This window comes from Rhinolophus sinicus, chromosome 5, assembly GCF_057876585.1.
Source record: "Rhinolophus sinicus isolate RSI-liver-muscle chromosome 5, RSI-T2T, whole genome shotgun sequence".
Taxonomy (NCBI): Eukaryota; Metazoa; Chordata; class Mammalia; order Chiroptera; family Rhinolophidae; genus Rhinolophus; species Rhinolophus sinicus.
The window spans coordinates 96,838,027-96,851,969 of NC_142505.1; the positions used below are offsets into that span (position 1 = coordinate 96,838,027).

Below are 13,943 nucleotides of genomic sequence, written 5' to 3' on the forward strand. Positions count from 1 at the left end.
TAAACACTAAATTTCAAAAATCTGCCAATTCTTTAGTTAGTGCTTAAAAGAAAACTTGCCAGCCCAATTAACTTTTTAATATGAAAGTCCAAGAAGCACAGGCTTTTTAGATTCAGATCAACCTATATCTGAATTCTCACCTTGCCATTTATAAGCTAAATGACTGGCCAAATTAAATGAACCTCAGTTTCCTCCTATATAAATGAAAATACCACCAGTTATAAAGACTAAAGCATGTGGTATAATGCCTGGTGCATAACAGGCACTCAATAGGAAGCTATTTTTACTGAAAGGTTTAAGTCAAATAGGATACAAACTATTCTTAAAGCAACTGAGGACTACACTCATGGTCCTGATTAGTCTATAAAGGGTATCTCCTGGAGCATCAGTTAACCCCAAATAGTACGTAATCAAGATGTAATAGTATGTAATCAAGATATACACAGATTTTGTAATATACTGGCAGATCCATTTTTCGAAATTATATTATGAAAAAGGAATACCCAACTGGTCAAGCATTGGTCCAATAATTCCTTGAAGTGCTAAATTTTAAAAACCACGTGTTTTATTTCTTTACCACTTCTACAATGGATGCCTCCCACGTAAGTTAATAATAGAAGGCAGGAACTGTGTCTCATACATATACGTGCATGCCTCAGATACTGCGGGTTCGGTTCCAGACCATCATAATAAAGCAAGTGTCACAATAAAATGAGTTGTACTTTTTACTGGTGGAGGGTCTTGCCTCCAGTTTATTTAAAAAAAAAAAAAAAAAAAAAGTAACACCTGTGAAGCACAATAAAGCCAAGTGCAATCAATAAATGAGGTATGCCTCATTTTGGAATCCCTAGGAGGGGCCCTTACACTCAGATATGCTCAATAAATATTAGTTGAATGAAAGTTGATAGTTCCCTTAATGACTTTTTAAAAAACACTTTAATGACAGGATCCTTTCACTTCAAAACATTAAAATGTAGAAGGTTAATAATAGCTTCCCCAACAAAAGAAATTGCTGTTGATAAGCACTGTTAGAAAAATAGACCAAAACTCTAAAAATTAACTGCAATCCTCTAACAATTAAAAAAAGAAAAAGAAAAAAAAAACCAAAAACAAAATGAGCACCTCAAAACAGGAAAGAACTATCCATTCCATTTCCAGACACAACTTACCTTTTTGCACCTTCCTTTTGCAGATTTGAAATCCAGATACTCACACAATCACCAGCCTTCACTTCTGTTTGATTCAATAGCATACACACTACTGGTTCTCTTTTGCTACAAATACATCAGTAGAAAGCACACTGGTCTTATTCTGCTTTCTAACTATGAAAACAAAAGTGCCAAAGTCCTAACTCAAAATTCTTTTTAAAAAGACTTTCAAAAAATGAGATTAAATAACATGCAGAAATGATTGTAAAGGCTCCCATCTTCTCCCTCCCCCCACAAACATCATACTTTGAAACATTAATTTTAAATGGCTTTTTTTTCCCCCAAATGGGAAAGGATTCTTGTACCTTGCTGGGAGGGCAAGGAGGTAAAACATACTAAAATAAGCCATTTCCAAACAGGTGAAATACCATCAGAGTGTGTGCTGTTGCAGGAAACAGAATGGAGAGCCGTGAATGGGAGTCTGCACTTCATATCTGCAAAAGAAGAGTAAAAAGGTTAACTTAACTGTAGGCTTAGATTCTCTTCTTTACCTGTTTAAAGCGATGCCCAAAAACATTTTAAATCGAAAGATGAAAATGTGCTGGCTGAGACAGGTTTGTAGGTGAACTCAACCTTCTTGTTCTCAATACATAAATTTAAACTAGATCTACAGTAGTAGAAGTCAGTATTTGAACACTTTTAAATACCACACCATCTTGATACTCAAAGTTAAAAAGAAAATCCGATCTCTTCTTCAGACTTTGCTTAAAACTGTCTTAGTAATTAGATAAATGTGTTTCCTGTTGAACAATTGTCTAAGGAGAATTGGTTCTAACAGTCAGAATACCCGTCCAAAGGCTCGTTTTAAATACATGCTCTTCCCCCTATAAGGAGTGACAGTTAACCTTTTGGGAACCCCCGTGCGCACACCCCCTTCTCCAACCTCATTAAAATTAAAGGTTAATTGGAGAATAGAACTGCCTCACAAGCAGCCTCCCCAGACCAAGACCCTGTCCTCAGAGAAAATCCTCCGCATGTTGCATTAACCCTCCCGCCCCAGTGTGAGCGCGCCAGGGCCGGGTCTCTCAGAGGCCGGGGGGTGGGGGTGACATCCGCGAGCCCGTCGCGCACCCGCGCCCTCTACCCGGTGGCACACCTGCCCTTGCAGACGCTCACCTGGAGCAGGGACCGCCCTCTCTCGGCCTCGCGCGCCTGCCCTACTCGGAGAAGCGCCACGCGGGACCCGAGGGCGGCGCGGGCGCCGGGGAGGCGGGAGCCGGGGGTGAAAGGGCGGCCCTGGTTCCCTCCCTCCCCGGGGACCGAGCGGAGCGGGGCGGCCAGGGGCGCACTGGGGGTGGGCGCGGTACCTTTTGGACAGATCCATGAGCACCCCGGAGAAGAGCTTCTCCCCAAGGCGGAACGACACGACGAGCGCGTCCTCAATGATGTGGTCCAGCGTGACCCGCACCTCCGAGCCGGGGATGAGTTGCGACACCGCAGAGTCCCCGCCCGCCGGCGGCACGAGCGCCGGGGCTGCGGGCTGGGGCAGCTGCGGCTCCTGGCGCTCCTCGGGAGTCGGGGGCTGCTCCGGCGGCGGTGCAGGGGAAGGTGGGAGGTCGGGCCCTTCCCGAAGCGCGGCTGCCGCCGGCTCCACCACCCGGGCGGGCAGCTTCTCCTCAGCCTCTAGCTCCAGCCCCGCCGCCTCTGGGCTGCGAGCGAGCTCCCCCGGCGGCGGCGGTGGAGGCGGGAGCGGCGGCTCGTCGGCCTGAGGAGAGGACTGCTGCCCGTCGGCCTCGCCGTCCGGCACAGATGCTTCGGTGGCGGTGACCGGGAGCGGGTCAGTGCCGGCCTCGCTGCCGGGGATGGGCTCCATCTCCGGCTCGGCCTCGCCGGCGCCCCCCTCCCCGGGGGACGCTGCAGTCGCTGCCGCCTCTGCAGCTACGGCCGCCATTTTCTTCCTGGCTTCACCCTCCTCCAACTCCCGCTGCAGCGGCGCTAGCGGCAGCGCTGCTTGGTTCCCTGGGCCTTGCCCTCCCTCCCGCGAACAGTTTTGTCCCGCCCTTTCCCTGAAGCTTATTATTGGCACCGCGCCATTGGTTCCGTCCTACACCCCTCCCGCACTTCTGATGTAGCATTGGCAATATGTGGACGTCTATCATCCAGTCATTCCACCCTCCCATGCAGAGTAGGAACTTCTCATTGGCCGGATGAGTTGTCAAATGTCGAATCTTGAGGAGGGGGCGGGCTCAAAGTAGGCGGGGGAAGTCAAAAGCGGAGCCATAGACTTACCGACTCTTGCTATTGGCTGGAAGAGGAAACAAAATTTTATGGTTGGCCTATGTTCCTGCCCATTATCAGGCAGTCTTTCAGAGGCGGCAGAAAGGAGGGAATCACGTGGCGTGCCAGTTCTTTCAAAGGAGACCGAGGGGAGGAGTAACAGGAGAATGTGAGAGGGGAACTGCTTCCCAAGAATCCCTGCGCGGAGGTCCTTAGAATAAATGTTATTTCTAGGCGTGCGGCCGCTTGTGGGCACGACAAGTTTCTTTCGGAAGGTCAACTAAAGTTTGAAAATAATTCTACAAGTTCTTGGAGTTCCTCCTATGCTAGACACTGTGCTAGGTACAGGGGATAAAATGTTATGCGAGACGTTCTCCATAACCTCATGGCAGCCTCTCTAGCCTCCACACAATGTGTGTGTTCCTTGACTTCTCTCCATTTGCTAGGAACAACGCACCTATTTATTTCAAAGTAGGACAACGCTAGTGAAAAGAGAAGGGACACTAATGCACACTGGATTCAGCTGATGAAAGTTCCAAGGAGCAGTCGTGAGGCATCGCTGGGCTCCTATGTAAACACTGCTTGTTCCCTCCACATTCACTGGAAAATGAGCACACCTGTTTCCTTGCTTAAGCTTTTCTTTTCCTGGCCTCTCCTATGCCACAGGTTCAAAAACTTCCTCTTTTTAGTGTCCTAATGCCCCTACTTCTCTATCCTACTGTAAGTCTCTTGGTTTGTATGTTTGGAAGACTCTACTAAATCCATTTCTCTCAAATTGTGCCTCAGAGTCAGCCTTCTCTCCAGAAGAGATTATAGGCTCTGAGAATACCTACAGGAGGGAGGGGAGAGAAGTTGCCAGCATTAAAGGGAGTAAAAAAATAAAATTCTGAAGAATAATTACAGTTAAGATTTACTGAATACCCACTGTGTACAGGCACTCATACAAACACTTAAGATACCATTTCATTTAATTATTACAATATCCATATGAGGCAGATACTATTATTACTATTATTATACCCATTTTATAGATAAAGAAACTGAAGCACAAAAAGGGTGCCCAGGGTCACTCAGCTAGTAAGTTGCAGAGTCAGAATTCCAACTTTACATTGGAAGAACTGAAAATGGCAAAAAGTAAATATCGCTATTTGCTCAAGCCACAGGGCTCTTGAGAAAAGGCCAATAGAAAATCCCTGTCAGGCAGGTTCAGCATCTCCAAAGTAACAGAAGGAAATGAATTTACTGACTGTCCACTCTGTGCCAGAGATTTCCCCTTAAGCTCTCATTTAAAATCCTGTGAGTTAAGTCTCCTTCTTTTACAGATGAGGAAACTGACCTTAGCCATATTCAAAATCTTCAAGGTCACACAGATGGCTAGCAGCAGATCCTTCCAAGGTCTTTCCAAGTGCATGCCCATTTCACTCACTCATTTATCGAACAAATAATTTATCTCCTGCAGAACAAATAATTTATCTCCTGCATGCCTACAATAAACAGACATGGATCCCACCTTACAGAGTTTTCACCATGATCACTTTGTCTGTATAGTTCACCATAATCAATTAATTAAACTAACATAGAGTTCTATGAAACCCCTAGACCTACACTGAGCTCCCACATTGTATAATCTCCCACAGGGAAAAAAATACAGTTCAGGTTCTGGGACCTGATTACTTCTTGCAGTAATTCATTGCAAGACACTGCAGTGAATTACTTAAACTAAGGATTTATAGCAGATTGTGGCATCCCAAGTCACCCTTCTAAATCATTTTTCATCCTGCAACTCAAGAGCTTCTACTAGCTCCTATGTTTACATCAAGTGTACACTCTTCTGCTTGTCTTTCTTGTGTGCCCTCTCTGTTCCTATTCTATCTCTCAAGGTCGTTTTCTACTACTCTTCAAACTTCCTATACTGGAAAGATCTGGTCATGACGTTTTCATCCATTTATTCAACAAATAAATGTTGAAGGCCTACTATGTGTCAGTTACTGGGCTAGGGAGGCAGAAGTCGTGCAGAAAACACATGAAAGACTTAGTACCTGGTCTCCTGGGGTTTATTTTTCTGGTTAGGAAGCTAGAAAATAAGTAATGAATACACAAGATGATTATAGATTGTGAGCAATGCCTTAAAAGAAATAAGCAAGGTGAGGTGATAGGGAGTAGCTGGGGGAGGGGCAGAGAGTGTCTCTGTTAGATAAGGTGATCAGAAAAGGCCTTTCTAAGGACAAGATGTTTTAGCTAAGATGAAAAGATAAGGAGCCAGCTATTGACATTATTGGATGGACATGTGGCTCAAAAGGAACAGCAATTGCTAACATCCTAAGGTAAAAGAGCTCTCAGCTTATTCCAGAAACAGAAAGACCAGTGTAATTCAAAAGGAACAGCAAGATAAGTGGGTGAGGTAAAATTGGAAAGGAAGACGGGAGCCAAATCATACTCGTATTTTATGCACTACAGATACGAAAACAAAAGATTCTGCCCTCAGGGAGTTCTTACTCCAGTGGGAAGCCAGCTATTACTCTCAGCCGTGTCCTGGTCACTTCTGTATTCAGCCTCCTCCTGGCATAGAATCAGCATAGAGAAGGTACTTGTGGAGTGGATAGCCACATGGTATTTGTGTCTGGATGGATGATTGGCTAAATGGATGGAGGGTGGCATCGATGGTTGGAAGGTTGGGTGGTGCCTTAGTCCATTCAGGCTGCTAGAACTAAATACCACAGACTTGGTGGCAAATAAACAACAGAAATGCATCTCTTATAGTTCTGGGTGCTGGAAGTACAAGATCAAGGTGCCAGTATGGTCAGATGAGGCCCCTCTTCCAGGTTGCAGACTTCTCGCTGTATACTCACATGGTGGAAAGGGGCAAGGGAACTTTCTTGGGTCTCTTTTATAAGGGCATTCATGAGGACCCCTCCCTCATGAACTAATCACCTCCCAAAGGTCCCATGTCCTAATACCATCACCGTGGGAGTTAGGATTTCAACATATAAATTTTGGAGGGGCACAAACATTCCGACCATAATAGATGGATAATTGGTTGATTGGACAGATCACTGAAGGGATGGATGGGTGGATGGGTAGGTGGGTGGATGGGTGGGTAGATGAATGGCAGGGATAAGGAATCCAGCTGACTACTCAAGTGTATCTTCACTGTCACAAGCAGACTTTGATCAAAAGCTCTGTGGATGGTACCATAGTTTGGTGGCTAAAAACTCAGAGAGTAGAAATGAATGAACCTGTATATGACTCCCAATTGAACTCTGATTTGCTGTACAGTATGGCACAACTTAGGCAAATTACTTAACCTCTGTTTCCTCACTTATAAATTACCTTAATAATAACTGATGTTCTATAGGGTTGATTTATTCGTTTTTAAATCATCAAACATATCTAAAGTGCTTAACATAGACCCTAAGCCATAGTAAGCATAGCTCAATAATTATTAGCAACTAGATGAAGAAATTCAGTCTTATCGTTGCATCCGGGGTTGATCATACTGCAGAACTCTGACTCTCAATAATCAAACTTGTGAAAGACTAAGTAAAAACCTCAACACTGGGGTGTTGTTTCATAGCGAGGGATAAATATACCTAATTATGGCTTCGTGGTAGTTTTTTTCCTGGGCATGTTCTTTCAGGAAATCAAATTATAGACAGATGATAACATAGGGAACAGAGACTCAAGACAGAAAGAACTGACTCACAGCACATGGCTGCGAAGACATGGTATCTGAACGAATTGCTTGTCCTAGTCTAGGCCTATTTCTGTCCAGGTAACCAATATTTCTCTTCTAAAATCAGATTGTCTCTTCCCAGACCCAGACTGTGATGGATAGCCACTGATAAACATGTCAATCACATGTGTCTCAGCGGTTCTCAATGTATCAAGGGATCTCTCTGAGAATCTGCTGAAAAGCTATTTTTTACATAGTGTGTGACTCCATTTATATACAGTACAAAAACAGGCAAAACAAACTTATGCTGTTGGAAGTCAGGCTAGCGGTTATTCTTAGCAGCAGAGAGGAGACAGTATAGCTAGTGACTAAAAGGGAATATAAATGGATTTACTGGGATTCTCATAATTTTCTATTTCTTCATCTACATACTGATTGCTCAGGTATGTTCAGCTTATAAAAATGCATCAAACTGTGCACTTACATGTGCTTTTCTGTATATATATTTGTGTTAGCTGTCTGTTACTGGTAGTGTTTTATCACAGTGTCTGTGGGCAGACACTGGTTTAAAGGAGTCCTCTGTTTAGGGTCTCTCCCAAGGCTATAATCAAGATGTCAACAGGGGCTGCATTCTCATGTGAAAGCTTGACTACAGAAGGACCTACTTCTAAACTCACTCACATGATTCTTCGCAGGATTTAGTCCCTCACTGGCTGTTGGCCAGAGGCTGCCCTAAGCTCCTTGCTACATGGACCTCTACCTAGAGCAGTTCATTACTTACAGCTTGCTTCATCAGAGCAAGAGGAGAAGAGCCAGAGAGAAATGCTTCAAGCAAGAGAGAAGCCACAGTCTTTTATAGCCTAATTTCGGAAGAGGCATCCCTTGTGCTATATTCTGTTCAGAAGAGTCACTAGATCCAGCCCAAACACAAGGGGAGAAGATTATGTAATGGCATGAGTACCAAGAGGTGGGGATCATTCGGAGCTGATCATCACACAATCGAAAGATTAAAAAACATAGTTCAGATGTTTCCCCACACTTCCCCTCACCCTCACATCCTCATCCACAGACTCTTGTTCTGTGTGGATGCCTTTATACCCCATCCCACCTGCCCACTGGTAACAGATCCTCACCTCAGACCAACAAGTAGAAAAGGCCATCATATTTCAAAGGTAAATCCCAATATTGAAGACAATCCCTATAAGGAGAGCTATCATTGATCCAACCATTTAGTGAGCCCCTACTATGTGCCAGGCAGAGACAGCAGCCAGATGAGCTTGGAGAGATCAAGCACATCAGACGTGGGCACTGTCCTGAGACACCTTCCTTTATAGTCTCAGGTATTCTGTCACATGCTCCTCCTCCCTTCTTTGTATATTCTCAACACATGCCATGTCAATATAGATCCTTGAAAATGGACCCCATGAGCACAACTTTGCAGGGAGTAGTTTTAGGTTGACCATCTTGGGTTGCCCAAGACGGAGGGGTTTCCTGGGATGCAGGATGTTTGGTGTTAAAAGTGGGGCAGTCCTGGGGAAACCATGTTAGTTCGCCAGGCTTCATGCTGTGTGTGTTGCAGAAATGAACACTGATTCTTGCTACCACCCAGCAAGGAAAGGGAGCCTCAGAGAGGTCAGAGAAAGCTTCCAAAGCTGGAGATCCGGATTAGGATGGGAACTGGGCCTGTCAGTCTCCAAAGAATGTACTCTTGGCAACTTTGATTTTTTTGGCTGTTTCTTATATTTCCTTAGCCATCCCTTGGGACAGGATCCTTGGGTAAATGGCATATCAGTGTGCATTTTTGTCCAGACTTCTAGTTCCAAGCCCACAGGTTAAACCTGATCTTAGATTCTAAACACCCCTGATAGAACTCACCCTCACAAAAAAAATTCTAAGAATGTTTATTTACTTGACATTCCTCTCAGTTGGGTTCTCCCATCATTTCAAATGTGGTAGCTATTAGATTATTAGACCCAAAGTAAGGATATTATTTCATAGTTTCCTTAGCATAGTGCTGGGCTGAGTAGTATTAGGTTGGTGCAAAAGTAATTGCAGTTTAAAAGGTTAAAAAGAATTGCAAAAACCGCAATTACTTTTGCATCAACCTAATAATACCTAATATTGATCAAGTGCTTACTTCATATCAGGCATTAAATCAATTAAGCTTTATTATATCCCTGTGAGTTACATCCCATAATTATCACCATTACAGATTGGGAAACGGAGGCACAGAGATGTTGAGTGAGCTGCCCATGGTCACACAGCAAGTATAGGTACCAGAAAGTAAGACCTATTTGCTCATTGATTACAAAGACTATCATTTGCTCTGACAGCCATACTGAAGCTTTCTGGAAAATGGGTGGAAACTTCAGCTAAAGAAGTATGTGTGATACGAGAGCCACAAACCCAAGATCATTTTGACAGAACTGTTTTCTGTGTCATCACATTTTCCCTCTGTCTCAGTGTCCTCATCTGTAATATGGAAATGATAAGAATCATCTCTACCTCAAATAGTTGCTGTGAAGGTTACGTTAAATTGGACCGTGTCTGCAATGCAGTGATGGTCTTATCCCTCCCAAAGTTCTGGTGGCCTGGGCAGGAGCGTGGAAGTCATTTGGTTCACCCCATGTCAATTCTGAGCCAGAAGGTGGGGGCCAGGCACTGGTCATAGCATTTACTTCATGACGATTCACTTCTAAGCAGCTATTTCAGTGTTTACCCCCAGTTAGTCAGTCCCCTGACTGCATAGTTACTATGTATGCAAATAGAAAATATTACCTAAATATTCAGTTCTAAGTTGCTTTGCTTTTAACCAAATTCCTATTCTCTGTTCTAGTTGTTTTTGTTTTAAAAACAGCAGGGAATTTTTTTAAAGGAAAGAATGTGTGTATAGCTATACGTAGAAAAAAGTCCCTTGTTTTGTCTTTTTCATTGTTACACCTCTCTGTGCCTGGCATACAGTAGGCCTTCAAAAAATGTAGAATTCATAAAGGACTTAATAAGTGAGTAGCTATTTCTAAGGATTTGGATCACTGTGACTTTTTTCTTTTAGCCCATCCACATGTTCCACTTGTTCTAATTTTCTCATTTTTCTACAATGAACATGTATGTATTTCTAATGGGAAATGTTAAAATTCTTACTTCAGCAAATAAATACATAAACAAGTGAATAAAACAGGGCCTGGATAGTCTTGCAATAGGAGGATTTGCAAACATGGGTGGGAGTGCTGAGCCCCAGGCGGGACTGGGTTGCTGGGAGATCTGATGGGGAAAGGGGAACAGGAGGGTCCGCATCCTAGAACCCAGAGGCTCCACCAGCCTGCAATTTCCATTATCCTTTCAGTCACAACACATCATTTTTTGCTCTGGTGTGTTTGCTGGATGAAAGCGAGCAGCAAGTCCCAGAAGAGTTTTTCAAGGACTCTACATGATTCATAGGGGAGAGCTCTCCTGCCGCAGAGGCCGGGGTCTTGGCTGTCTCCTTGGCGCCGCATTGAGGGTAGCGCCGCTCCCGCCCCAGCCCAACCTGAGCCACTGGAAGCGACCCCCTTCTCTGAGTTGGCTCCTGTATCCAAATCCGAATTCCATCCAGACTCAGCCCACTCCACCCAGGTCCGTGGAGGCTGACGAAGAAGGGTATAGACAAGCCAATTTAGTTGCCGTCCTCTCTTTGTTCTCTTGACCTTGAGCCACTTAACTCAGCAGAGCTCGCAGTGCGGGGAGCCCGGCAGAGAGTTGTGGAATAAAAAGGCAAGAGACCTTGGAGGGCTCTTGGAGCCCGCACTCGTCCTCCCAGCTTTGGTCACCATAGTGACTTCTCACTGAAGCCTCACCCCTGTGGTTTTTGCTCGATATTCATTCATAATAAGGCCACCTCTGCGTTTTCCGCCCACTGGGGAACAGAGCACAGCGGGTATTCGCGGTCACATGGCTAATACACTGGGTCTTTAAAGTGTGTGTGTGTGTGTGTGTGTGTGTGTGTGTGTGGCGCGGGAGGGTGGGATTGTCCTCTGTTGTGCAGAGGGAAGAGTCAGATATGGGAAGGAATTCAGATCCCCTCTGGTTCTGTCCCCTCAGTTGACAGAGAAAAGGGGACTTGACCAAGGTTTGCCAGCGCTTCCAAGGGATAGCCCCGACTGGAACACCAGTGCTCTGACTCCTGGCTCGATGCTCACTGCACTCCGTCACACAGCCATGCAGGGGCCACTGGTCTCTTCCCAGATTTTCTAACTTATTGGCCTTTTGTGCCAAGCACGGGGGTCACACTTCCTGGGATAGTCACTAAAGGTTACCAAAATTTATGGTAATCAGACTGTGAGCTCCAAGTGAAAGGCCAGAACTAGAGCTCCTGTAGTGAGACAAAACACTTCCATTTCCTGTACAGATTTGCAAGTAAATTAGCTCAATTAATTCTCAAAATTACTCTGCAAAGTGACTATTATTATTCTCTTTTAAATTGAGAAACCTGCAGCTTCACAGAGTGGTTGACTACATCAACTGGGAGTCAGGTGAATTTGAGACCTAACTCCGCAATTTACTACTGGTAAAGAATGGCGCATTCGCTCATTCATATCGCCTCTGACTTCAGATTCAGTGAGATCTACTCCTGCCGGTTTCCCTGCTGTGTGACTTTGGGCAAGTTACTTAACTTCTCTGAGCCTCCATTTGTAAAAACAGCATAATAATAAAACCTATTTCATAGGGTCATTGTGAAGATTAAGGAAAGTAATGCATGTAAAGCACTTGGCACTGTGCCTGACACTTAATAAGTGGTTTCTATTATTAAAAAAATTAGAAAATATTCTCCTGCTAGAACTACAGAATCATAGACAAAAAGAGAGTATTTACATCCCACTTCCAGGCACACCCAGAGCCCAAGGCCTTCCTTTGTGTAAGCCTAGAAATTGAGTACTTGGGGAAGAAAGACATTCCAAAGAAAGGAATATGAATTTGAAAGATGCTTTTCGTAGCTTGATTTTGCATTTTTAAAAGATTCAAACAAGGGAAGGAAGGGAAGTGTTGTAATCGATGTCTTTCTATAGCTTTGCTGTCATACCCTCCAGACATATGCTGCCCCACATGGTAGTTACTGAACAAATGAAATGTACCTGGTCCAAATTGAGACATATTGTAAGTATAAAGCACATGCTAGATCTTAAAGACTTAGTGGGAGAAAAATATAAACTATCTCATTGATAATTTTTATGCTGATTACGTGTTGGAATATTTTAAATAAAATACATATTCAATTAATTTTATCCATTTGTTTTGATGTTTTTAATATGTCTACCAGAAATTTTTCAGTTATATATGTGGCTCACATTATATACTCGAGACTGAACTGGTACAGAAAAATCTAATTCCAGCTCAGCTCACCTGTATAGGGCATCTCCTCATGTTTCTCTTCTTTAATTCTATATTGCCTGGAAGGTATATTGTCTGGACTATATTGTCTAGAAAGTATTATTGATATCTACATTTTACTCCTGGAAGACAAGTTAATAAATGCCAACCCTTCATTTTGCCACGTAAATTCACCAGAAACCACTATTATTATGTACTATCATCATTTTGTAAAAGATTGTTTTTAATACCAACAAAATTCAACTAAGTAAAATAGTATGTTGTCTCCCCTCCCCACCCCCCACCCCCAGCTGGTTCCCAATAAAAGCAGCTGGTATTTCTTAAAAGCTTATTACTTTGCAGGCACTGGGCTAATATATGCTTTATCTCATTCAGTTCTGTAAAACCTATAAGGTTGGTACTATTATCCCACTTAACTGATGAGACTGAGGCTCTGAGGGCCACTTGGCTAATAAGTGGGTGCTGTAGGATTTGCCCCATATCTCATAAGTTCAAAAGCCTGTTCTCCATCACATCTGCCTCTCCATTATTGTCCCAGAAAGTTATTACAGTTTGCATTTGGCTATAAATTTGATGAGTTGTTTTCTTTTTTTTTTTTTATTAGCTCATTATAGATTCATATCCTTTCCCATCCCAGTCTGTACTTGAATTTGGGAAAAGGTAAACCATAGTTGAAATGACAGGAGTGCTTAAAAGGAAATCAATACATTTGCCTTCATCCTGCATAAACATGGAAGAGGGGTTTGTATTTAACCAGCCCTTCTGCTTTTTCCTTCTGATGGGAAATGTCAGGAACCTCTGGCGACCAAGTGGAGCCCACCGAGAAGGCCCCTGTGCCCCCCATCCAGGGAAAGCCAGGCTGTAGTTGGGCTGCCTGCCTCCCCTCCCCTGCCAAGGCTTCATCTGCATCCTTCCAGGCAGTGCCTGAGGCCCTGGGGGCCAGGGCTGCCAGGGGGATACCGCTCTACTTCAGCCCACTTCCCACATGACAGGATTTGGAACGAAGCTCCCCATACCTGAGTTACAATTGATTTCTGACTTGTCCACCTCCTGGCTTTGGGCTTTCAGAGCTCAGCCCTCAGGGAGATCACGCCTGATTTCTAAAGCTGAGGGGAAACCTGCGCAGCATTCATCTTCTCCAACTCTAAATTCCAATCCCGAAATTACAAGTTTGTAGGCATTAGGGAAGCTGGAATTTTAAAGCCACAAGTATAAGAGGAAGCCATCATAATCACGTATTTTAGTCATATTGGGCTTTGTGACTATAATGACTATTACTTGCTAGGTGCTTTGCAAACCTGGTATCATTTAGTCCTCACAGCAACCTAGGAGATCAGTCTTGTTCATCATACATGAGCAAACTGAGGCTAAGAGAAGTGAAGTGACTTGCCCAAGGTCACCCGGCTGGTAATGGATGAGCCAAAACCCCATACCTGGTCTGTCAGACTCCAAAACTGAGCCCTGTGAGCTAGTTTGTTCAA

At 44.0% G+C, this 13,943-nt stretch overlaps 1 protein-coding gene across 4 annotated transcripts in view; it reads right to left on the reverse strand.

Annotated features, from left to right (window-relative positions):
• PWWP2A (PWWP domain containing 2A) overlaps window positions 1-3,227 on the reverse strand; it is a 38,656-nt gene extending 35,429 nt beyond the window's left edge. For 3 of the 4 annotated variants that reach the window (XR_012489856.2, XM_074313860.2, XM_074313861.2), the window contains exon 1: window positions 2,516-3,227. Coding sequence is in view for 2 of the 4 variants with exons in the window: in XM_074313860.2 (XP_074169961.1) it covers window positions 2,516-3,099 (584 nt within the window). In the remaining 2 variants the exon portion in view is untranslated. Of the gene's footprint in view, window positions 1-1,169; window positions 1,551-2,515 lie in introns of those variants that run through there. The other variant, XM_074313862.2, reaches the window with a different exon arrangement.
• Between the last annotated feature and the right edge of the window lie 10,716 nt (window positions 3,228-13,943).